Source organism: Nycticebus coucang, chromosome 21 (assembly GCF_027406575.1).
Source record: "Nycticebus coucang isolate mNycCou1 chromosome 21, mNycCou1.pri, whole genome shotgun sequence".
In the NCBI taxonomy this organism is placed as follows: domain Eukaryota; kingdom Metazoa; phylum Chordata; class Mammalia; order Primates; family Lorisidae; genus Nycticebus; species Nycticebus coucang.
The window spans coordinates 47,873,806-47,899,258 of record NC_069800.1 but is presented as its reverse complement, the minus strand read 5'-3'; the positions used below and the strand labels follow the sequence as shown (position 1 = coordinate 47,899,258).

The window sequence follows — 25,453 nt, the reverse complement described above, 5'->3', positions numbered from 1 at the left end:
GGCTGCCTCACCACAAGACCTTCCTTCCTCCCAACCTCCTTGCCCATCCACATGCATGCACACCATACCCAAGAAGGTCTGCGGCACCCTCCCTTGGGTGTCACTTCCTGGATCCCCCTCCTCCACACAGACCTGGCTCTGAGCCTGGGTCTCTCTTAACACCAGGAAGCAACCGGCAGTCTGGGTTGCAGGTACATCATCTCTTCACACTGGGGAGCGCGGGGGGAAGAGCTGAGTGCCCATCCGGCCACAGCACGAGCACGCGCTAACTGGAATAACACTCTGGAAGATCGGGGATTTTTCAAAACCCCCCAACTCCCTCCTCCCACCAGAGACCTGCACAAAAAGCAGCCAAGCTCAGGCCTGGGAAGGCCAAGAAGCAGGAAACCAAGAGGAGCCGCTCCCGACTCCCTGCAGCCACCGGACACAGGACACAAAGGGCTAGACCCCAAACTGACTGCACACTCTTGAGAAGAGGACGGGACTCCAGGGCACTGGGGCTGGCCTTTCTGGATCCAAAGCTCCAAGAACGTGCTTCCAAGGGCAAGGGGAATCCCTGCCCTGGCTCTGGGAGTCTGCCCACACACACAGGCCTCCAAAACTCAGCTTTGGGACAAAAGACGAAGAAGAAAAAAAAAAAAAGAAACCAGCCACTGCCTTCTCTGAGGCTTTTCCAAACAAAACAAGACCACTTTCCTCCTTCTCCCCAAGAGGGAGATGAACAGGCCCAGCTCTGCTCCAAGACCAGTCCTACCCCAACATCTGCCTTAGTTCTACTTTGGGAACCCAAAGGTTCCTTTGCAAATAAGAGCCCAGTATGACGGCCCAGAGAGTTTCACAGACTGCTCTTTCTGGAGAGAGAGAGGTGGGCCGTGACCGTCTGGTCTGGCCTCGGGTTCTCGGGCGCAGTGGGGGCCGCTGCCACGGCTCCCCTCGCTGCCGCCAACAGCACTCCCAGGGGATGGAGAGCCCCCGAGGACAGCCCCGCTGGTCTCCAGCCAGCGAAGATTCTTAGGTTTCGGGGTAAAATGTGGCGAACACTCGCCCCTAGCTGGGGGAGGGGGTGTCTTGTCAGGTGACCGAGGACCCGGATGCCCCCCGCCCCCAGTGACCACCCGAGACGAAGCGGGGGCGGGGCCCGGAGGGAGTCGGAGAGCGCCGGAAAGTTTGTCCAAGTCACTCCGGCGGCGGACCCGGGCAGGGACCCCGCCGCCCCCGCGCGCCGCGGGCCCCGGGCGGGGTGGGGGCGCACTTACTGGCCCCCTCGATCTTGTCGGCGCCGCGGCTCCACGTGATCTGGCGCGTCTCCAGCTTGACCTGGAAGGTCTTCCGCTCAGGCCGCTGCGACTTCTTGGAGTAGAACAAAGTCATGACCGTGCCCACCTCGAGGCTGCGGCAGAGGTGCAGCACCTCGGCGTCCGAGGGCGCGCCGGGCCCGCAGCCATTGGCGCAGGGGGACGCGGCGCCCGCCATGGCTCCGGCGCTGGGGGCGGCAGCGGCGGCGCAGCCCGGGCCGGCGTGTGGGGAGGAGGAGGAAGAGAAGGAGGAGAAGGAGGAGGAGGCGGCGGCGGCGGCTGCCGAGGCGGCCAGCGAGCGGGACCCGGCGGCGGCTCCTGCGGGCGGACACGGGGCGGGGCCTGAGCGCGGTGGGGCGGGGCTGCCCTGAGGCCCCGCCCCACTCGCGAGCCGGGAACAAAGGCTCCCGCGCGCCCGTGGGGAGGACCCCCGCCTGCCGGCCCGCCGCGCCTGCGCCCCGCGACCCCCAGATAGGCCGCAGGCTGGGGCGCGGGGCGCGACGGCGGCGCGCGGCTCCCAGGCGATCCGTCGGCCCGCAGCCCCGCAGAGCTTTCTTACACGGGCCGGGACGCAGCCTAGCGACTGCGACCGGCCCCGTCACGCACGGCAGCCCCGCCCACAGGCCGCAAGCCCCGCGCTGGCCTCCCCCGAAGTCAGGCGCACACGCACAGGCGGCCGCCAACCCCTGTCCCGCACTGAAGCAGCCCACGCGTTCCGAACGCCGCCCGCGCAGCGACCTGGAGGGGATGTGAGGATGCAGCGTGCGCCCCCGCCCCAGGCCGGCCCGGCCAGACCCAGTTACCTGGGCGGGCTGCCGGGCAGAGGGAGCCAGGCCAGGCCGGGCCGCCTCACACCGGCGACGGCGGCGGCGGCGGCGGCGGCAGCGGGGGCGGGTCCTCCCCGCGCCCTCTCCCGGGAGGGGTGGGGGCGGGGTCGCCTGCGGATTGGCCGGCGGGCAGTGATGGACAGTGGGCCTGTCCCGCCTTGTTCCCTAGTCAAGCCAGCGGGCCTCTCTTGCGACGGGAGGACGCACGTCGGTCCTGTCCCTGTGGCTAGGCTGGCTTTCAAGGGTCCCCTCATTTGGAGAGGGTCCCCCCCGGCGTGGACACTTTCTGCAAGACCTTTAGACCACAGCCGCATAACCTGCAGTCCACGCATCTACGCGTTATAACCCTGTCTCACGCTGGGTCCCCAAGCGGCAGGGCGAGGACTCAGGCACTACCTCACTGCAACTCTCCTGCGCCTGTTTTCCCCAAACTTTGTTTTTCCCTTCCCTCGTTTCCCTCCTTCCTCTGTGGCCTCTGCCGCTCGGCCTCGAAAATCTTCTCTTCCTCCAATCCCAGTGCTGGCCTAGTTCTCATAGCGACCTGCCCTTTCCCATGGCTTCACCGAGCACGCAGGCACCCGCGACAAGGGGTCTGTATCTCCCCTTGGCTCCGGTCCCCAGTGTCTCACTGTCGGCTCCTCATCCCCACTTAACGCAGGCCTCTCACCTTCCCTCCCTGTGAACCGCTCCTTCCCCCGTCCTCACTTTCCCAGAACAAGTTGCTGAAGCTGAAAACCTCGAGTCTTCTCTCTGCACCGCCCCCAGGTCAACCTATTATTCTACTGTAAGATAATGGTCCACTCAACCCATAAGCGCAAAGCTCCATCTTCTCTCACCCAGACTATTAACGCTTCTTGGTCTTGCCTGGATCTGTTGTTCTCTATGCTTTGCATTTTATTTATTTATTTTTTTGTAGAGACTGAGTCTCACTGTACCGCCCTCGGGTAGAGTGCCGTGGCGTCACACGATCACAGCAACCTCTAACTCTTGGGCTTACGCGATTCTCTTGCCTCAGCCTCCCAAGCAGCTGGGACTACAGGTGCCCGCCACAACACCCGGCTATTTTTTGTTGCAGTTTGGCCGGGGCTGGGTTTGAACCCACCACTCTAGGCATATGGGGCTGGCGCCCTACTCACTGAGCCACAGGAGCAGCCCCTATGCTTTGCATTTTAAAAATTAAGTCAGGACTGGGCGGTGGAGCCTGTCTAACAGGTTGAACCAGGCAGTTAGTTGGCTCCCCGGCAGAACAGGACAGCTGACTGCATTTCAGGGGTCACAGGCCCAACAGTTCCCAGCTGATGCCAGAGAAATCCAGGTTTCCTGGGACTCGTGAGTACATATATAAGAGCATGTGCTCGGGGAGAAGCACCCAGCTGGTTGGTGACTAGTTCAGTATCTGAGGCTGCCTCTGACTTTGTTGTGCTGTAGTGGTGATTTTGCGTGTGTATGTGTGTTTTGTTTCCTTCAAGGATGGCCCCCCAGAGGCTGAGAATTCAGCTTGAAGTTGAGGCTTTGTCCTAGCAGGCTTCAGCCCCTTGCTGAGTGGTATGGTGGTGAGATGGACTGCCACCTAGTGGCAGGCCTGTAAAGTGGAAGGGAAGGAACTAGAGTTGACCCAGTGCTTGGCCTGGAGCTCCAACGCGTTCTGTGCTTCAGGATCACATCTGATGCTTATAATTACCCTCTAATCAGGAATTGATGGTTCCCAATTTACTGATGAGGAGTCCGAGATTTAGAGACATTTTAAGCCGGCGGTTCTCAACCTGTGGGTTGCAACCCACAGGAACTGTATTAAAGGGTCATGGCATTAGGAAGGTTGAGAACTATTGAAGCTTTGCCCAGAGGCCATGTAACTAATTGGAACCCTTACTCCGCCTTACTCCAAGTCTTTTCTGCCTCACCAGAGAGCCTCTGACTTAGGTAAGTCTTGGTGGTCAGTAGTCAGTGGGCAGGGAGGCTAGCTGGCTAATCAGCACAGGCCAGGAGGCCTGCGTGCAGCTGGTCCTTGGGCACAGGAAACCCAGCAGAACAGAAGTGTTCACAGAGTGTGACTTGGATTAGCATGGACTTAAAGTGGTGCGGCCCCCTTGTAGTAGGCATTGGCAACATGAGTTGGGGGAACAAGAGAGACCCAGCACCAGCTCTCCAGGGATTCACAGATATTAAATAAACATTGTTATGTGAAGACATCTGTGATAAAGACTATGGAGGAAAAGAACAGAGGGCAAGAGATCAAGGGGAGGGGAGGCCTCCTTCAGATGGAGTAGACAGAGAAACCTCTTCAGGACGCAGCAGACGCCAAAGGATGTGAGTAGATGGCCAGGTGCACTGTTAAAGGTGGGTTGGAGGAAAGTACTTGCCAGCAGAGTTAGGGGCAGCTATAAAGGCCCTGGGGCCAGGAAAGGTTGTTGAGTTTAGGGATAGAAAGCTGGAGTTTACTGGGCAGGGTAGAGGGAAAGGAGGGGGAGTGATAAGGCCCGGAAGGCAGGTAGGGGCCTTCTCCACTGGTCTGATCTTTTCTCCCATTTTCCAAGCTCCCATTTTTTCAGGAGGCACTTTCCTAAGTGCTGGGGCCTATATTGAGCTTCTTGTACTGATTGGAGCAGTCTACTGGCTGTGATACGCTTTTAAAATCTGTTTCTCCATTTTGTGGGAGCTTCCCATCATGCACCCCAGCCTGTATTCCTTTTACTCTTGCTTCTGGGGCTGCACCCCACAGTAGCTCCAGAAACTCCTGCCTTTAGGAGCTTGAGTTTTCAACCTGCTGCCAGGGAACAAGGTCCTTTTCCTCCTAGAGCTTCTGGGCCGGCATCCCAAGCCTTCAGTGTCTCCTTCTACCAAAGGGGGTTCAGGAAAAACAGGGCATGCAGAGGGTGTAGGCTGTGTGGGCTTCCCCCAGCTCAGCATATATATGGGTGTGTGGGTGTAACTCGCAGTGTATGCATCTGTGCTGTCTGGAAGGAGCAGCCTAGCACCCACACCAGGCACACGCCCGTGACATCACCCAGGCTAGCCCTGCCCGGGCCTCTTTCTGTGAGCGCGCATGCTTCAACATGCCCTGGCCTGCACCACACTTGTGCCTAGAGAGGTGAGTCCCTCCTGTGTGAGGAGAGTCCCAGCCCAACTGCCCTTATGTGCTTGGCCTCACAGTTGTTTGTTTAATAACCACTTTGAAAAGTGGTTGGCATATAGAAAACACTGTCTAACTGCTTATCTGACATGGGCTTTTGTCCTCTTCATTATAGCCCTGAGATAAGTACTTGTATTATCCCATTTTACAGATGAAGAAATTGAGGTACAGAGAGATTAGAGGGATGCCCATGGTCACACAGCTCAGAGGTGGCAGAGACAGGATTGTAACCCAGCCAGTGTGGCTCCAGCGTCATTGCTGTTTTGACTCTCATGTATCGTGTGAACACTTACTACTCATCCTTATCACTTTCCAAAATACCCCTATTTGATACATTTCCTGTTTTCATCTTGTTCAGTGTTACCACAGGTTGGGTTCTTTGGGAAGCAGACTTTTCGGGGTTTTTTTTTTTTTTTTTTGCAGTTTTGGCCGGGGCTGGGCTTGAACCTGCCACCCCTGGTATATGCGGCTGGCGCCCTACTCCTTGAGCCACAGGTGCTGCCCTGACAGGTTAGTGTTTATTAAGGAGTGCCCTTGGGATTAACATTGTGGAAGGGACAGGAAGGAAACAAGTGGGTACTGGGGGAAATTAAAGCGCGATTCAGGCCTGATGACAGCCTTGGCCAACCTCTAGGGAGCTCTGTTCTGGCGCTGGCCTGAAATTGATGTGGCTTGTTTGGGGAAGAGTTCAGCCTCTGGTCCAACATCAGCCAGATGGTCTGTCCAGCTGCCGTGGTCTTTGAGGGGCTGACAGCTTTCCCAATAGTTGGGCAACAAATTCTTTCTTGAAGGGGATTTGGGTGGCACATTGCTATGCCCACCATAAATGTATTCTTTTCTAGCCCTTTAAAAAAGTGTTGAGTATTTAAAAAACAAAAGTATTGTACTATAGAAACGGGAAGTAAGATTATAAAGAGGACCACAATATGGTTTATGGGTTAATGTAGCTGCTGTGGTTGAAAAGTGAGTTATTGCTTTGTTGTTGTTTTCAGATTAATGTGGGGTACATATGTTTAGGTTACATAGTTTGCTTTTGTAAGGTTAAGTCCGGGTTGTAGTCATGCCCTTCACCCAGAAAGGGTGCAGTATACTGGTGCAATGTACCTGTTGGGTGGGAATTTACCCAGCCCCACCCCTCTTCAGTAACTGCTTTGAATTATATGCAAATGTAGCTGAGCTTCCTGGTAGCCAAAGCAATCTCTTTTATCCTGATAATTGGCTCCTTGGAGGAGAAAATTTTCCCGGGTTTAAATTGTAAAGGAAGTTTCTTATAGTCATTTGATTGAAATAGTGGAGAATTTCTTAACAGATGATTAGAAAATGTTGATACAGTTTTCATGTGCTCCTTGTAATGACCTTGAATGAATAGAGAAGGCAATTCCACATTTGAAGGGAGGCAGATTTATAGTCTTGCAGTGCCTAATTTGCTCTATGCATAGAACTTTGTCCCTTTTCTCTAAACTGTTCTTTAATCTGTACTGAGTTTTTTGTTAGATGACCTCTAGGTTTGTGAGCTAGCCTGCTCCTTAGCATGTGGCCAGTACCTCCTGAGCACTCGGCTCAGAGCACCTTGAGCTCCACCCACAGCCAGCTGTCTAGGCTCTTGACCTCTGGCCCTTGAATCTGTGTATGGCTCCAGCTTAGTTGGTGGACCTCATGCATCTTAGGTTATGTCCGCCTGCTTTCCTCTTTACCTGGGATGTATTTTCAATCCCTCAAGAGCCCTGGTGGCTCTCTCATTGGAGGCAAAATTACACTTTGCTCAGCCACTCCCAGGGACGCTGCTCTCTCCATAGATCTTGCTACCTGCCTGCATTGAAGGAAGAGAAGGGTAAACCCCTGGCTAGCTGCTGGCCTGGGCCAGGCCAGTCCTGCTTTTTTTTTTTTTTCTTTTTTTGCAGTTTTTGGCCTGGGCTGGGTTTGAACCCGCCACCTCTGACATATGGGGCCGGCGCTCCACCCCTTTGAGCCATAGGCACCGCCTCCAGTCCTGCTTTTTTCTTTCTCCCTTCTCCAGCAGACATCCCTGATGCCTCCTCTGCAGCACTATGACAAGAGAGCTGAATCAGACTGAGTTCCCACTCCAGCAGTGGATATGGAAATGACAACAGACCTGATGACTGAGCTTGATGAGGGCCCTGGGAGCACTAAGAAGGGACACCTGGCCTTATTTAGATGTGTGGGTTGCTGTGCTGTGTGTATGTGCCTGAAGGCATGGCTGCTCCAACTAGAGAGTAGACCAGGGGTCCTCAAACTGCGGCCCGCGGGCCACAAGAAGGGGTGTGAATTGTATTTGTTCCCGTTTTGTTTTTTACTTCAAAATAAGATATGTGCAGTGTGCATAGGAATTTGTTCATAGTTTTTTTTTTTTTTTTTTTAACTATAGTCCGGCCCTCCAACGGTCTGAGGGACAGTGAATTGGCCGTCTGTTTAAAAAGTTTGAGGACGCCTGGAGTAGACACTTGTTTTCATGATAGGGTCACTCCAAGGTGTTTTGGGGGGGTATTTGTGCAAGTAAAATATAAACATTTTTAGAGATGCATAATTCAAATGTCCACACACAACAGTGGACGTGCATATTGTCTAATACACATAAATGTTACACATGCATTATGGTATTTAGTTATACATATATACTTTAGATCACATCTTATTTAAAATAATTCATAATATTGATTTTTCTCACCCATTTCCAGTAATAAATTATATTCAACTCTTTATATAAACTTTTGATTTATGTACATTTTTCACCATGAAAGCTATGTTCTGAGTCATCTATTATTTCTTAAAACATGACAAATGCATTCACTTTAAGTATAACATCTGAGTTTCCAGGAGTGGGAGCACATGGCCTTCTGGGTCCTTCGGTGTTGCCTTTTCAATGAATGCAGATTGCATAGAACAAATCCTTTTAATAAAAGGTCATGAACCTTCCCTTAATCAAGACAGACCAAAAAGTCTCCTCGTGCCCCTTTGCAGTGTCCCTGCCCCATCTGGCAGCCACTGATTTACCTTCTGTCTCTACAGATTAGTTTTGCCTATTTTAAAATTTCATAGAAATGGAATCATAGAGAATATACTCTTTTGTCTACGTTAAACATGTTTTGAGATTCATCCATGTTGTTGCTGAGAGAATACTTTCTGAGTCAGCATGTGGTGCCGTCACTGGAAATTCTAACATAAGCATAATTACCTTTTAGTATAACTTAAAAGAGATTGCTCCCCCCCATTTCTCCCATAGATCTATATTAATGATCTTCATAACAACCAGTCATGGTATTGCTTTAAATATCTTTTTTTTTTTTTTTTTTTGTAGAGACAGAGTCTTACTATACTGCCCTCGGGTAGAGTGCCATGGCGTCACACGGCTCACAGCAACCTCTAACTCTTGGGCTTACGCGATCCTCTTGCCTCAGCCTCCCAAGCAGCTGGGACTACAGACGCCCGCCACAACGCCCGGCTATTTTTTGTTGCAGTTTGACCGGGGCTGGGTTTGAACCCGCCACCCTCGGCATATGGGGCCGGCGCCCTACTCACTGAGCCACAGGCGCTGCCCTGCTTTAAATATTTCATGAAAGATCTCCAATGTGTCTCTGTATAGACGGGGTAGTATAGTGAATCCCATGTACTCAACATCCAGCGTCAACAATAATGAATTTGGTAGCCACTCTTGTGTCATGCCAAACTCTAACCACTAACCCCTCCCATATTATTTTCATACAAATCTCAACTCTGTTGTATCCATTATCATTTCAGTTTTTTTAAGACAGAGTCTCACTTTGTCGCCCTCAGTAGAGTGCTGTGACGTCATAGCTCACAGCAACTTCAAACCATGGGGCTCAAGTGATTCTCTTGCCTCAGCCTCCCAAGTAGCTGGGACTATAGGTGCCTGTTATAACGCTTGGCTGTTTTTCAGAGACGGGGGTCTTGCTCTTGCTGGAACCTGTGAGCTCAGGCAGTCCACCTGCCTTGGCTTCCTAGAGTGCTAGGATTACAGGCCTGAGCCACCGCGTCGGGCTGCAATGATCAAATCTTAAAAAAAAAAATTGAGTGGCTCAGCGCCCGAAACACAGTGGTTATGGTGGCATGGTACACACACACCAAGGCTGGAGGGTTCGAACCTAGCCCAGGCCAACTAAACAATGACAACTGCAACAACAACAAAAAAATAGCTGGGCGTTGTGGCGGGCGTAGTCCTAGCTCTTGGAAGCCTGAGGCAAGAGAATCACTTGAGCCCAAGAGTTTGAGGTTGCTGTGAGCTGTAATGCCACGACACTCTAATGAGGGTGACATAGTGAGACTATCTCAAAAAAACAAAAAAAAAAACTGCCTCTCTATTTAGTGATTTTTAAGAGCCTTGTTTACTTGGAATATTTGCAATGGAGAGAAATAATTACTAAGTCTGTGTTAAATTTCTTTGTCTCCTTGTTTACTGATTTTTGTCAGGGGACTACTTACATCCAAAACTAGCTTGACTGAGGTCATTTCAGGGTAATGTGTTTTCTCCAAAAAACTGCTTTTTGGTTCAAAACAAGTTGAGAGTGTCTCATTGTTTGAGCAAGAACTGAGAAGTCAACACTTTCTCAGCAGGGGAAATACGTGTATTATGTACTATATATGGTACTTAGAGGGTGATTTTAGAGTCAGTAATTTACTGGATGTGGAAGTAAGAGAAAATGGAGTGAAGGATGGTCTCTAGGCTGGGGGACAGATAGACACGGTGCCCTTCATTGAGATGGGAGACCTAGGCTCAACAGGTCTAGAGTAGTGGGTTCTGAGCTCAGGTCCAGAGATGTTGACATTGGAGGTGACCATGGACATCCTCTAAAGAGGTGTAGTTGGCAGCGTATGTCTAGAGCTCACAACAGGGTGGAGGGGGTCTAGGTTGGAGATAGAGACGGGGAAGTCTTTATCGCCCTTTGGTCTGAACGAAGTGAGACAATCTTGGCACTTAATGACCTGAGAGGAAAGGTGACTCAGGCACAGCCTGACAGAAGTAAAACCAGGAGAGTGTGACATCTTGAAAAACACAGATAAGTATTTTTAGAAAGGATGGGGGTCACATGTATGATTTCCTTTACATGCTATGTCCAGAATACAAGTTATAGAGAGAGATTTGTGCAGGCTGGGCGTAGATGTGGACCAACTGTAAATGGGCATGAGGGGGTCTTACTGGAGGAATGAAAAAATTCTAAAACTGATTTATAAGGGCCAGGCTCGGTGGCTTCCCCCTGTTATCCTAGCATTCTGGAAGGCTGAGGCGGGAGCATCACTTGAATAAGACCAGCCTGAGCAAGAAAGATTAAGACTCTGCCTCTACTATAAATAGAAAAATTAGCCCAGCATTGTGGCAGGTGCCCGTAGTCCCAGCTACTCGGAAGCTGAGGCAAGAGAATCTCTTGAGCCCAAGAGGTTGAGGTTGCTGAGCTGTGATGCCATGGCACTCTACTAGAGGGCAACAAAGTGAGACTCATCTCAAAAGAACAACTGATTTATAGTGTTGGCTGCACCACTCAGTTGCTGAAAATCATCGTACACTTGAAATGATGGAAGTAGTCAACGGTGTCCAGTGCCACAAAGAGCTTAAGCAAGCTGCAAAATGATGAACCTATGATTGGTCACTCAGTCGCTGGTGATGGTGGTCCGAGTGAAGGAAGAATTCGGGGCAGATGGAACAGAAGTTCACTGCCGTGGGTGGGGAAAAACTGGGCGGTGTGGCTGACTCACTGCAGGTGCTTCTTTGGGAAACGAGAAGGTGATGGCTAGAGAGGGCTTAGGATTGTGAGGTTTCTTTTTGCATTCTTTAATGTGGCAGAGATCTAAGGTAATTGAACAGCTTTTGGAAGGGAGGGCAGGACTTGCTGACCAGGGACAGGTAAGAGAGAGGAGCCAAGTCAGCACTCAGTTATCTGTCTTGGGTGGCACACGGAAGATGTCCCTTTTCCCACAGCTGGACTCAGGCATCATAAAAGGGAATTTTTCAGACCCTGTCCATCTGGCCTGGTCTTGGACATGGATGGAAGTGAGACCTACTAGGTCAGTAAGGGGGTAGGTTTACTTCTGACTCTGAAGCACCCTACAATACCCTTTACATTTGGCCCCCACCTACCTGTCCAGCTTCTCTCATCTCCAGGGGCCAGGTCAGCTCCCCATTCCCTGGCTTTGCTCTCCCGGGCCTCCTGTCGCTGCCTGGGAGGCCTTCACAGTTGTCCTGACCATCATCTAGTTGTTCTGTACCTGCCCTCAGAGACCTTGGCCCATCAGCAAGTTCTTCTGCCTGCAGAGCTTGCTGTCCCTGCTTTCTAGTTGCAGATCAAGATTTATCCCCTAGTTGTAAAAGGTCCTGCCCAAGTTCCAAATCTGAGGTCAACTTATCCAATTACCCACTAGAAGAACCTGTTTCTACTCCCTACATTCAGTGGCCCAGCTACTTTAGTACCACAGAATTCAAAAATACCTGGCTGCAGTCTCTTGCTTCAAAGCAGTGATGGCTACATAACCCCCTTTATTCCTTAGGGCGAATGCTGTCTCTCTCATTGGCCTGTAAAAAAGACTTCCAAGGACCTCCAGGATTTTCTGCTGTGAGCCCAGTACCAGCCCGAGAGAGAACAGAGACCATCAAGGAGATGTATCTTCCCTGAAGATACCTGCCCATGCTAGCAAGCCAGAGGGCCCATTCCATTAAGTGACTGGTTCTGACTACTCTGGCCTTCTGCTTTCTTCTCTATTTGACTGAGACACCTCACCTTTCATCCTGAATTCCAGACTTGGTTGTAACCCTAGATGAAGAAAGAACCATTTTTGTTAGCCGGGCGTTGTGGCGGGCGCCTGTAGTCCCAGCTACTCAGGAGGCTGAGGCAAGAGAATCACTTAAGCCCAGGAGTTGGAGGTTGCTGTGAGCTGTGTGAGGCCACTGCACTCTACCGAGGGCCATAAAGTGAGACTCTGTCTCTACAAAAAAAAAAAAAAAAAAAAAGAACCATTTTTGTAGAGACCATGGCCAGCTAGGATACCTGGACCACTGGGAAGTTAAGTGTGAGAGTCCACTCCCTTGTTCAATTAACCAATCCATTTAGGGAGATGTCAGTGTTCTACTGGGGAAGGGGCTTCTAGGTTCTGGCTGGCTTTGTACGTTGAATTTTCCTCATCCTGACTGTAAGCTCAGCCACTTATGCAAACCCAAAGAAGTCCTCTGCTTTGGCCAGTACTCAAGGAAAGCACTCCAAAATTTGCCTCCCAAACATACTTTCTCCATCCTGCTCAATAAATATTACCCACATTACTACTCAGCTGTAGTTCTCGCACCCCATTTATCCTTCCTTCCTTTCTGGGCCTGTCTTTATCTGGGGATGTGGACTTTGGGTCCCCTTCAACCCACAGCAACAGGACAGAGGGTACGCCTTCCAGGCCAGGCTGTGCCCTGCCCTTTCTGCTCCCGGGGAGGAAGCTAGCCTCGTTGACCAGCATGCTCAGGCCACATCCCAAGGAGCCCCTGGTAACAATGAGGCAGACACTTAAGTTTCCGTTAAGTTGTAGGAATTTATTTTAAATAACCTACAGTTGATTAAAAGGGAATTCATGATAAAAATAGAAGATACTTGAGGAAAGATGTGGGAAATGGACTCTGCACACACGCTAAACTAACAATGCCTCTAAAACTAATGATTATAGCAAAAAATGTCTGCACATTAAAATTCTGCTTTTTATTGTTTTTTCCATTTTTTACACAATTACAAAAGAAAAAAATAAGAGCCCTAAAATCTTGATTATTTTTCCTTTTTTTTGGACCAAATACTCATTTTCCTCTAAATTTACTGACCTGTGGAACTTTTTATACAATAAAATCTTTCAATTGAAAGACTGGAGTTTAAAAAGAAAAAGATGGATATCTTAAGGGTACAGAGAATGCTCAGAACAAAGGATGATGGGAAAATGGTTTCAGTCACTGATTATTTCATTATCCTTATACTCACTCGCCCTTTGTCCCTCCCCAACCCCAATCTACACGATCTTTAAGATCAAGAAAAAGGTTTAAATATTTTAAAATAATTAAAAAGAAATAAAAATTCACATTTAAAAAAGAACACTCAAGTCAGGAAATATTTTCCCATCATGCTTTTCTGTGAACAAGTGTCTGAACCAAAACACTGCCGATGTCAGACTGCTTCAAGTTTAATGAAAGTTGATTCCCATGACAAGAGAGTGATGACTCTAACAGGTGCGCTGGGGTTTTGTTCTACTTAATTTTAAATTCCTGAAATGGGGGAGGAGGGAGGGAATTTAGGAATTTATTTCTATTAAAATATAGAAGTTATTGCAAAACCCTAACTGTAAAAACGCACCAATATAATCGGACTTCGCATACAGTAGCTAAGAGAATCCAAATGTTTCAGTGAAACAGTGAATTTGCCCAACAGAATGCTGACAAATTCCCATCCACTTCCCCTCTTGAAAATAAAAAACAATTCAAAACAAATCATACAGCTAGAATTTTGATATCTGAAATATTTTTTAAATAAGTTGTCCATAGGACAACTGGCTCAGCTCTCCCTTATAATATCTCCAGGTTATCTTTTCGCAAAGATGTTGGTTAAGACTTGCTGCCTCTCTCCCTCAGTTGAGGGCAAGTGAGTCTCAGTTTATCCATCTTCCCCAAACCATACTGTTCCTTTTCACAGAACTCTGCCCCTTGAGACTGGTTAAAACTCAAAGTCTTCGTCAGCCATGTCAATGGCCCAAGCAAACTTTTCCCGCTGGGTTTTGTTGTAAATTTTCTCAATTGGGACGCCCCACTTCTTGCACCTGCAAACAAGGGAGAAAGATGGGAGATTAGTGTGAGTCAGAAAGCAGTAGCCCAGCCTCAGGGCTCAGGCTCAAACACGCCTTCTTCACATCTGTCTGGTGAGGATGGGCATCAATGGTATACCAAGCACATTCTATCGGCTTTATGTGATCAACTCATTTAATCTTGGCTGTGATCTCTAACATAGGTGCTTCTAGATATGTACAGATGAAAAAACTGAGGCAGAGATATTAAGTATTTTACTTATGTTCTCATGCAGCTAGTAAGTAGTAGGGCTGAAATTTGAACCCAAGCAGTTGGTTCCATGCTCTGAACTGCTGAACTGTATTGCCTCTCAAGGGCTAACCAAACAAGGCTAAAAAGAGCAGAAAAGAGTAGAAGAGCTGGGTGGAACCTCTGGTCAGTAGAATAAATGCTATAGGGAATGACGCCTCCACCCATGCCCAGAATTTAACAGCTCAAACTAAACATCTTCAAAGAAGGACACCCAGTTTGGATGTTATAACAGAGTAGTGTTTGTGTGTCTGAGAGAACACCATAGAGCAGTGGTTCTCAACCTTCCTAATGCTGTGACCCTTTAATATAGTTCCTCATGTGGTGGAACAATGAAAATATGGTTGGGGTCACCACCACATGAGGAACTGTATTATGGGTCACCAATGCCATAGAGGATCTATCTGCCTTTATTAAAAGGCACCTAAACCTCCTTGTGAGTTGCTCCTATCTGTATTCTCATTTTTGTTTTATCTCATTCCTACTTTTCCTCCTCCAATTTCAAAAATTTCACTGACAAGTTCTGTTAAAGTGTAGATGGATGGGCTCTAGTCTAGTTTTCCTCCAATAGAGAAGAGTTTTTCCATTCCTCTCCTAAGTTTCCTTAAGGGATAGGGATTGTACTTGCCTTTTAAAAACAGAATATGAACACCAAAGCAGTATAGTAACACTGGCCACTTAGGATCATCCAGATGTTCCAATGCATTTGAGGAAAAGGTTAGCAACCAAAGCACCATGTACACAGCAGAAGCAGAGGGTTCCCCAGCTGACTTGAAGTATGTGTTTTAGCAATGGCATGTGAAGGCTGACAATGCTCTTGAAAGCCCCCTCTACCTTTCTTGAGCTAGAAAGTAGGATCTCAAGTAGGGCTCAACACTTACCAAGCCACTGTGATCCTAGGGTCCAGATAATTGAGTTTGGAGGTTCCCAAAGCAATTTGCTTATTCTCCTCTCGGTCTGTGGCCAGAACTTCCAGCTTCATCAACTGTTCCTCCAATCTCTGGACAGCCTTCTTCTTTGATTCTACTACCCTAGAAAAATGGCAGTTATCAAAAATGAGGCCTGGCCTCTGGACAGGTGTACAATGCAGCCCCACCCTGCCAGTTGGGGCAGTAAAAACGTAAAAGCCCCAAGCATAGAGATTTCCAAAGATACCTCTCAGCGACCTTAGAAAGGCTGGAGCCCCAGGGCCTCCAATCAGTATCACACACACTTTTTCTCTTTCAAACAACCCCAACTTTGTGCAATTTCGGGTACATACTTCTTGGTCTTTGCATCTTTCATGACCTTGGCGTCAGCCTTGGCGCTTTTCAGGTCTCTCCGGGCATCTGCTAGCTGTTCCTTCTTGGCATCAATCTAGGTAGGGAGGAACAACAAGGTTAGGATCAAAATGGCCAGAGAGAAAAAAGGGCTCCACCAGAGAAGGTGAAACCTGGAAGTTGTCTCCACCAGGCAGCTGTCTCAGTGGTCTGCCGGGTAAAAACACCAAGGGTGCAGTCATGAAAGCAGAGCAGAAGAGCATAGTGGCTACTTAATTCAGCTGCTCTTTATTCATTTATGGGCTTCAGTGATCCTCTGAGAAATGCACGTTCTATAATGCAGTAACCTGGGACTTGGGGAAAGGAACCTGCTGGGACTGGGAATCTGGGTGCTGATCTTTCACAGAACAATTTGGCTTTAGACATCTGAGAGGAGAGCTTTAGATAACTGCTGTTTACAATACAGATCTATGCCAGGGTTTAGTCTTCTTTCCATGAATACTGTAGGACTGTGTTCCCAGGCCACAGACCAGTACCAGTCAGTGGTCTGGTAAAAACCAGGCCGCCCGGCTTCATCACTTGAGCCCCGTGTGCCTCTTGTCCCATTCCAACTGCCCCATCCACAGAAAAATTATCTTCCATGAAACTGGTCCCTGGTGCCAAAAAGGCTAGGGGCCACTGTTGTAGGAGATGCTCTTCAGGAAGCTGAGGCAGGGTATCTGCACATACAGAGCAAGCCCAGCTCAGTCCTCAGATCGGATGCACTAGAGAGAACAGCACAGGGACCCAAAAATGGCAATTAAAAGGAACTGAAGAAGCCAAAATGCTCAGCCAATCTGTCCCCAAACCATGGCCTAGCTTTAGGATTGTTTTAAAAGGAAATTATCAGTCCATTTCAAAATGAGTATGAAAACATTTTTAGCTGTCTTCCCCCGATCCCGTAGAATTCATGTCTATAAAGGAAGACACTAGGGCACTTTCAGCTTTTCTTGCTTATTAGAATCCTAAAGCGCCTCTGGAGAATCTAATCCTAGATTCCTGCTTAGCAACAGCAGTGGGTACTGGCATTTGGCTAAAGCCTCCACTGCTGGGAGCAGGAGAACCCCAGATGTGCGATCATCTTGCTGACCCGAGGTCAAGAGAACCTCCACAGAGTAAATACATGCTTGACTGACACCACTGGGCTGCTGCTCACTGGGACTAGAATTGTTTGTTAGACACACTCACACAGCACAAGACTGGAAACAGAGGCCACCATTGTGAGATCAATCATTAAATCTGTTTTACTATGAATGGCTTACTTCCAACATCTATGTTGTCCAAAGCCAAACTGAGGGGACTGATTCTATATCCAAAAGTATTACAGCCAGATTCCTTTTAGGCTAGAAATACAGCAAACCACAATCTTTTAACCATTTCTGTGAATGCTAAATTGGCAGGCTGTGTCAAATTCTCTCAAAGCATCAAAGGCTCCATTGATTCACTTGGCAAACAGGGGCGTGTGTTTGCTTTGTGGGCATACAGGAGAAGATTCCTGGGCTTGGAGGGTTCATCTGGCAGGCAGCCTGGGCTGCCCAAACAGTGGTTCCAGAGTGAGAGCAACAAAAGACCTCCTCATTCTCCTGGGAGGGGTCTCGAATTAGGTAAACAGCACCTCAATATTTCATGCTTTTATTTCTGGCTCAGAATAATAACATGAGGAGAGTAAATAATCCCAGATGACCATTTAACAGAGTGGTAGCCATCAGGAGCTGTTAGGAGGAGGCGGTCTATAGGATTCTCGGCCTGCCAGCCATATGATCTAAGGATTCCTGCTTACTCATTCACTGTGACGATGAACATGCCTTCAGAAAAACCAGATGGCATCTATAGCATAAACTGTCGCCTGTATGTGCCTTTTGACCTAGTGTACTGCTCCTGGGTATTTATCTCGAAGAAATCTCAAAAAATCAAAAACACTGTGGGTCTGAAGATGTGTATGTAGTCTCATTCCATAGCTGTTTTAAATTCCAGTTGTCTGAGGATACAGAATTCTATGAATTTAAATGGCAAAAAAAATTACATCTATAATTTCATTAATCTCTAGTTGAAATTTACTACTACTTCATTTATGAATGTGGGAAACAAACCACAATAATATCAGTACTGTTTATGACTTTATCAACAATATATGTTCCATATGTTGTCATGTCATTTAGAATTGTTAAAAGTAATCTTCAAGTATCATTTACATTCATTACTACCTTCAAATATACAGGAGTTATAACCACTTCAAGACCTTACATTAGTAAGGAAGTACACCTATTTCTGTATTGTAGACTTGAAAATATATTTTGAGCTCACCTAATGGGCACAGTGTAAGGCTATATGGCATACCTCCTAGGTGTGGGATTCAACAACAGGAACCTTGCCTAACACAAACAATGTAACCTAATCATTTGTGCCCTCATACTAATCTGAAATCTAAATAAAGATTAAAAAAAAGGTTTGATAACTGCATTTCAATATAATTGGTTTCCTTTGTAACCCTATTTATCCGTTCTGTAAAATTAAACATCTGCAAATTAGGATGGATTAGTTATATAGCCCTTGCTAACATAAAAATGCTTATCTTCAAATGCTAAGTGCCTTGTGGTTTGGAAGCTCAGGACCAGGCAGAGTTGGAGGCAGAGAGGCGCGCAGAAGAGGAACAGCATGTACTTGTCCGCATACCACCCTTTCCCTCTGGGGCAGCAGCTCTGGCACCCAGCCAATAGCCAACAAATGTTTCATGACAAACTATATAAAAGTATGATTCACATGGAATGTGCAGAAATAAAATAATTGTGATAGGATTAGGGAGAACTTAAATATAATTGTTTCATCATCTTTTCAATGTGAAACAATCTAATTTGGAAGTAGTTGTATTTCTGGGCTATGGCAAAGAACTGTGGAGACTCTTTATATCCATTTTCCTTATGTACAGTAAGGACAATAATGAGGAATTAGAGGTACATCAAAGTTAGCTTTCAAATAGGAATGATCAATGTAGAATTTCTGTCCATAAAATGACGTCCTGAACAAGGATCTTCATCAGAGATTACTGTGGTATTTCCATTTGTGTATCTTTAGAATGGATCTTTCTTCCAGAATAGACCCAGAACTGGTCTGTTGATATTTTTTATACAAGATACCTTAGACTGCAAGTTCATCATAGACTTCTCAAAAGTTTTTGGTGGTGCTCTCTGATGGTTACAAAGAATTGCAACAGCTCGATTGGCACGGTTATAAGAAAGGATCTTTGCTGGGGTGTTCTCATCCGCTGTAAAGAAAGATACAAGACAAGGAGAGAGTCAGTCTGTGCACCAACACTGCACAGGTCATGGGTCTTCCTCAGCCTTAACCCCAGGACTTTACTGGCTCTTATCTCACTCAGATGATCAACTCAAGTTTCCCCCAAGGCACGAGGTCAAAATTTGAGTCAACAGTCATGAGAAAAAGACAGCAAGAACTTTATATGTAAGCTTAGCCTGAGTAAATTCCCATCACAGGAGAAATTCTGAGTGTCAGTAATAAAATCTACACCTTTCAGGGTATGTGGCCAGGGCCTTCATCTGCTTGCCTCATTCCTTCCCTCCCTCCCTCCCCATCCAACGTACTAAAGAAAAGGTCTGTAGAGCAGGGTGAGACAAAGGGACCTTAATTTTACATTTTTAAGCCATATTTAAAAAGAAAAATTAAAAATGTCCTCCAAAGAAATTGTTTTACTTGTACTATATGACATTCTTCATTCCTAAATACCAATGACCTTCAACATAACTACCTCTGGCTTTTGTGGCTCATATTCTGAGGCCATTTGACATATTTAGAGGACAGTGGAAATTTAGTAATAACTGGGCTCCAGGAAAAAAAGTCTGTGGCTCCTGGCAGTTTTTAGAATATTACCTACTTTCTTATGGGGGGAAAAAATGACAGAAACCTCAGGGAAAGGACTTGCTCCTGTATTTTTCTGGTAACCATGACAACTTTACTCTCTCTAGTTCAACAGAACATCACACTATTATATCTTTACCCTGTGAGCTTTTCAACAACATACATACAACACAAAATGCAGACACATTCATAGCAGGTAGAAAACTCCTGTCAGCATTCCTTGAGATTAATCTAGAAGCTGGGGATAAGAGAGGGAAATGGCACTGATCCTCTGTTTATACAACTAAGGCTTGGCTCTCTATTAGAGATCCGAAGGGAAAGTTTCCAGTCACAATGGTGAAGAAAAAAGTAGACCTGCCCGAAGACTTAGCTAAGCAAGGACACTGGACACCATCAGTAGGAGTGTAGGCCCTGTCTGCCCAGGCAATACTTACGGACAGTGAGTTCTTTCAGTTGTTGCTGTAGCGTGATGGAGGCATTATATGTACGGAATACCTTAGCCGTCAAGCCCTCCATGAGATCCTGAAGGTGCTTATTTAGAATACCAGTCTGGAGGAGACAAAGCCAACAGAGAAGACAGTGGGTTTTAGGTAAAAGCTGTACGCTTCCCCTTCTGGAGTCATTTATGCCAGAGCAGTCACAATTTTGTCAAGTTTATTACAAGCAGGAAGTTGGGAAGAAAGGGAAAAGAATTCCAGAATACATTGGGTCATGTGATGCTTCCTTAGAAAATACTTCAATCTTAAGCCAATAAAGCAAATCTGTCCCTGTTATAAGGGGACAGGTTTGGGGTCTCCTGCAGAAGTTGCTGGATATCCAGCCAAAGGAGGACTCTCCAGGGGACAGGGGAGGATAAAAGGCTAGGTTCATGTACCCCTGCCTTTAAGGTTCTGGCAGCTGTTCTACAGTACAGAAGTATCTGCTCCTGACCAGAGACTGTGTGCATGGAGAGGAGAAGGAAGAGTCTACAGGACACCATAGGACTAGCTAGGCTGAAGGGACAACTCAAGTTACTCCTTGGAAACCCTTATTTTTAGGAGCTTCCTACTTACATTGAGTCTATCAAAAAGATCATCCTCAGGCTGTTTGTTCTCCATAAATAGTTGTAGGTTCTTAAAAACCTAAAAGAAATAGGTAAAGCTGAATTATTACTTTTTTAAAAGCCTTTACTTTAGGCTCAGCACCCATAGCACAGTGGTTACAGCACCAGCCACATGCACTAGGGCTGGCGGGTTCGAGCCCAGCCCAGGCCAGCTAAACAACAATGACAACTGCAACAACAAAATAGCCGGGCATGTGATGGGCGCCTATAGTCCCAGCTACTTGGGAGGCTAAGGCAAGAGAATTGCTTAAGCTCAAGAATTTCAGATTGCTGTGAGCTGTGATGCCACACAGCACTCTACCAAAGGCAACGTAGTAAAACTGTCTCAAAAAAAAAAAAAAGGAAAAAAAAAAAGCCTTTACTTTAGAAATAATTTCAAACTTACAAAAACTTGCAAAGAAATAGAAAAGGTACAAGGTACACACATACATCCTTTACCCAGCTTTACTGTTAAAATTTCACCCTGTCTGTGCAGTGTGCACGTCTGCAGACATGTGTTTGTTTACATACATGTATACATAATTGACCATATATTATGACCCTTAATCCCGAAACATTTCAGTGGATATTTTTGAAAAATAGGTATTCCTTTACATTTACATAATACTTTTCAGCTTCATAAATTTACATTCATACATACAGTTTTCTAATCCAATTTTGTCAGTTGACCTAATGATGTTCTTTATTTTGCCAGTACAGAATCTAATATAAGGTCAGATATTCATTTAATTGTCAGGTCTCTTTGTTCACCTTTAACCTGGAGCATTTCCATGGCCGACAAAGCCTAATTATTGATTAATGATCAGAATGATGATGGGCTAGATTACTGGGGTTCCAAGAGCTAGGTCTCTGGTTCAAGCCCAGTAATTGGGGAAAGATTAGGTTGGGACTATGGACTTGCTTCACTGCTGGGCTCAAGATCTGGGACTAGACGGTTAGTCTTTCCCTGAGGAGCTAGGGAGAGGGTGAGCTTAGATGCAAAGGGATAAATGTGCAGTGTGACCGGGGATACCTAGATGGGGTTAAATAACTGAAACAATGTGGTAGGGTTAATCAAATGTTACATCTGCTGTGAGAGCCAACTCTCTACAACATGCTCGGTTGAATACTGCCCGTTCATTCCCAGGAAGTAGCACAGGGTGAGGGACAGGTATTAAAAGGAGGTACATAGGACAGCCATGTCTCTCCCCTCTTTTAAGCCATTTATTTTTATTTATTTTTTAGAAATAAGGTCTCACTATGTTGCCTAGGCTGGCGTGCGGTGCCTATTCATAGATGCTATCATTGCACTCAAACATTTGGTCCCAAATGATTCTCCCACCTCAGCCTCCCACATAGTTGGGACTACTGCCACATCTGGGTCAAGTTATTTCTTCAAGTGCCCAGCAAAGTGCCGAGCACATGAAAAGGATTCAGTAACTATTTGCTGAATGAATGAAAAACAGGTCAGGGAGCACAGGCCACATTAACTTACTCGCTTCTCGACGGGGACCTTGTTATAGTATCTGATTGAGTCCTTCCCAGGGAAGTCAAACTCTACCACGTATTCCTGACCATCTAGCTCTGGGTGCAGATTGATGTGCTCCACACGAAGTGAGCAACAACCCACAGTGTCCGCCGTTTCTCCTTCCTCCTTCTCGTTGCCTGCTCTCAGAGCAAGCTACTCAGGGAAGAGAGAAAAAAAAGGTGTGCATGAACAAAGAGATGTGACCCTCATAGGAAAACCACAAACAGAAGCCACCCAGTTTTCTTTGGGGACAGAGCATCAGTCTGCACGGCCTGGAAATTCTGCACTCTGCAGCATTACTGCTTCCCTCATAAAACCTACAGGGAAATAAAATTTAAAAAGATTCAAGTTTCTCTTTTTGTCTACTTTGTCCTCTGGAATGGATGGAGAAAAGGAAGAAAACATTTTAAAACAAGACAGCAAATGAGGTAGTGTTATTATTCTGGGCAATCAGACGCCAAAAAAAAAAAAAAGCTAGTGTCTTAATTCTGAGGCAATTTAGAACTTATGCCAAAATATAAGCAGTATTCAATTAGGGGAAAAACATGAAATCTTGTTTTTCTCATGAACACTGAGAAACTTATCTCTAGAACACTGTCTTTCAAATTGTAGTTGTGATACAAACATGGTGTGTTTAACCAATTTTATGGGTCATAACCATCTTTGGCTAAAAGAATGAAATAGGGCGGTGGCCCCATATACCAAGGGTGGCAGGTTCAAACCTGGCCCTGGCCAAAAATTGCAACAAAAACCTGCGTCGTGGCAGGTGCCTGTAGTCCCAGCTGCTTGGGAGGCTGAGGCAAGAGAATCGCCTGAGCCCAGGAGTTGAAGGTTGCTGTGAGCTGTGTGATGCCATGGCACTCTACTGAGGGTGATAAAGTGAAACGCTGTCTCTAAAAAAAAAAAAAAAAAATGAGAATTCATTGCCCTGGTCACAGTATCTCTGATGCATTCAGATTCCTACAAATCCTGTCGGGCAGGCTGTACCCATCCAGCAGCAGACACACGCGCGCCTCTCTCTACTTCTGCCTTCCTTACTGGTGCAAGACAGCAGATGTTAGGGTGTCACTGTCTCTCTAGTACTTGGCACAGGGCCTGGGGCAGAGCAGACACTCCCCACACCTTTGTTAAGATGAACACTAGACATGATGCTAAGAGAAGATGGTCTCACCTTGTCAATGAAGTACAAAGCTACAGCTCTCTGCCGGACTTTCATCTCTTTGGACTTCCAGTCTTCTCGATATTGGTTCCGGATCTTATCCACACATTTCTTCAGCCGCCGAGCAATCTCATATTTCTGCCAGTCTTTCTCACCCTGAAAAGATCCAACCCCAAAGGTAGACTGCTTAGGGAAGGTGGAATAAAACAAACTTGGGATGTCAGAGTTCAGAGATCTGAACTGAAGAGCAGGAATCTGACCTTAAACAAAACTGAAAAAGAACAGTACTAAAGAGAAAGTTTGGGGCATTTAACCTGAAGGGAACACACACTGTCCCATCTCTCTATCAGGTACAGTTGGCTCCTGATCTAATCGCTAAGAAAGCTTCTAGTTTCTATTCTGTACAATATTTATGTTCTTGGGGAAAGCCCACATGGCATGTCCCCAAAATTGAATTCTGCTAACACAAAGGATATAAACACCCCCATTTCCACACCAGCACCACACATAGCCCTTGCTGTCAGATCTGTGACTCAATAACACTTTTCTGCTAAGACTGGATTCCATTAAACTGAAGACAATCATTCACAGATTTGTGGAGCTGTCAAAGAGGCAGAACCAGACACTGTATCATGTAATTACTAAGGAACACAATGACTTCCAGGAACATAATTGTTCACCATTTTCTATCTTCTGCATTTAAAAGTGCTCCCAGAATAGACTAAGAGATTAAACAATGCTTCTGTAAAGATTTTTTTATTTTTAGGAAAATTAGAGCTTTGATGGGTAAATTCATAGTTAACGGGTAAAATGCACACTATCTGGGGGATAGATCAATTATAACCTCAACTCCAACTGTACAGAAGTAATGCATATAACCAAAACATGCATACCTCTATAACATTCTGAAATTTAAAAAATATTAAGGCTGGGTACAATGGCTCACACCTGTAACCCTAGCACTCTGAGAGGCCGAGGTGGGAGGATCACTTGAGCTCAGGAGTTTGAGAGCTCAGCCTGAGCAAGAGCAAGACCCTGTCTCTACTAAAAATAGAAAAACTAGCCGGGTTATGTGGTAGGCACCTGTAGTGCCAGCTACTCAGGATTCTGAGGCAGGTCAGTTTGCTTGAACCCAGGAATTTGAGGTTGCTGTAAGCTAGGCTGAGGCCATGGCACTCTAGCCTGGATGACAAAGCAAGACTCTGTCTCCCAAAAAAAAAAAAAAAAAATTAGAGCTCTGGTAGCTGGGTGTGATGGCTCATGCCAGTAAACCCCAAACTTTGGGAGAACCACTTAAGGCCAGGAGTTTAAGAGCAGTGTGGACAACATAGTAAGACCCCACCTCCAAAAAAAAAAATTATAAAGAATTAGCCAGGCATGGTGGTGCACACTTGTACTCCCAGCTATGTAGGAAGCTGAGATGGGGGACTCACTTGAGCCCCTGAGTTTGAGGCTGTACTGAGCTATTATCGTGCCACTGTACTCTAGCCTGACAAAGCAAGACCTTATCTCTTCAAAAAGAAAAAAGGGCACAGAACAGACTACATGACGTGAACATAAAGAAGGATTTTAAGAACCCAAGAATCTTTGCTGTTGACTACCCCACCTGTAACAAAGGTAAGGGTAGTGATTTCTACCAGCATATGCCTGGGTCCTGCCTATGACATGGGCAACCGTGGTCCTTGAGGCATAAGAACTGTGGTCAACGTAACCCCCCTTCTCAGTGTGCAGAGGCATGTAGCGTAAATGGAGCAAGAAATGTCTTCCACTTCTAGATCCTGAAAAATGCTCAGAGAATATAGGAATGCTAAAGAGTCACTAGCACTCTCCTCTCCCATAGTCATGTGTGTATAGCTGTATGTATTTGGCTAACAAATAAGAGGTTCAGTAACTACTTGCTAATCATGGGTGGATGAGTTGGTAGTTGGTGATGCAGAAAAAATAACTAAGCCTTATTTCCTGGGCAGCTGAAAATTTCTCACGATGTTTCTCAGTACATTTTGACATTTAAGAGGATGAACAAGAAAAGAAGAAAAGGTATGATATACACAGTCCTCGTGAACAAGTCAGCATTAAATCTCCATGACAGTCACTCTTGCTTACACCGAAAAATTAGACACAAAAGACTTATCTTTTATAGCACAGTATCCAGCTCAACAGTAGCCTCTTTCCACTCACTCCAATGC

The 25,453-nt window shown here is 46.6% G+C and overlaps 2 protein-coding genes across 3 annotated transcripts in view; both read right to left on the bottom strand.

Moving 5' to 3' along the window:
* Nucleotides 1-1,884, bottom strand: part of PLCG1 (phospholipase C gamma 1) — a 37,846-nt gene extending 35,962 nt beyond the window's left edge. The window contains exon 1 of one of the 2 annotated variants that reach the window (XM_053573923.1): nt 1,257-1,884. In XM_053573923.1, the coding sequence (XP_053429898.1) occupies nt 1,257-1,473 (217 nt within the window). In that variant the 5' untranslated portion in view covers nt 1,474-1,884. The remainder of the gene's footprint in view (nt 1-1,256) is intronic. The other variant, XM_053573922.1, reaches the window with a different exon arrangement.
* Nucleotides 1,885-12,771: 10,887 nt separating this feature from the next.
* Nucleotides 12,772-25,453, bottom strand: part of TOP1 (DNA topoisomerase I) — a 103,368-nt gene continuing 90,686 nt past the window's right edge. The window contains exons 7-14 of the mRNA XM_053573921.1: nt 23,280-23,423; nt 22,076-22,261; nt 20,552-20,620; nt 19,934-20,048; nt 18,761-18,888; nt 15,590-15,684; nt 15,210-15,359; nt 12,772-14,054 (exon numbers count right to left, since the gene is read on the bottom strand). Coding sequence (XP_053429896.1) covers nt 13,952-14,054; nt 15,210-15,359; nt 15,590-15,684; nt 18,761-18,888; nt 19,934-20,048; nt 20,552-20,620; nt 22,076-22,261; nt 23,280-23,423 — 990 coding nt within the window. The 3' untranslated portion in view covers nt 12,772-13,951. The remainder of the gene's footprint in view (nt 14,055-15,209; nt 15,360-15,589; nt 15,685-18,760; nt 18,889-19,933; nt 20,049-20,551; nt 20,621-22,075; nt 22,262-23,279; nt 23,424-25,453) is intronic.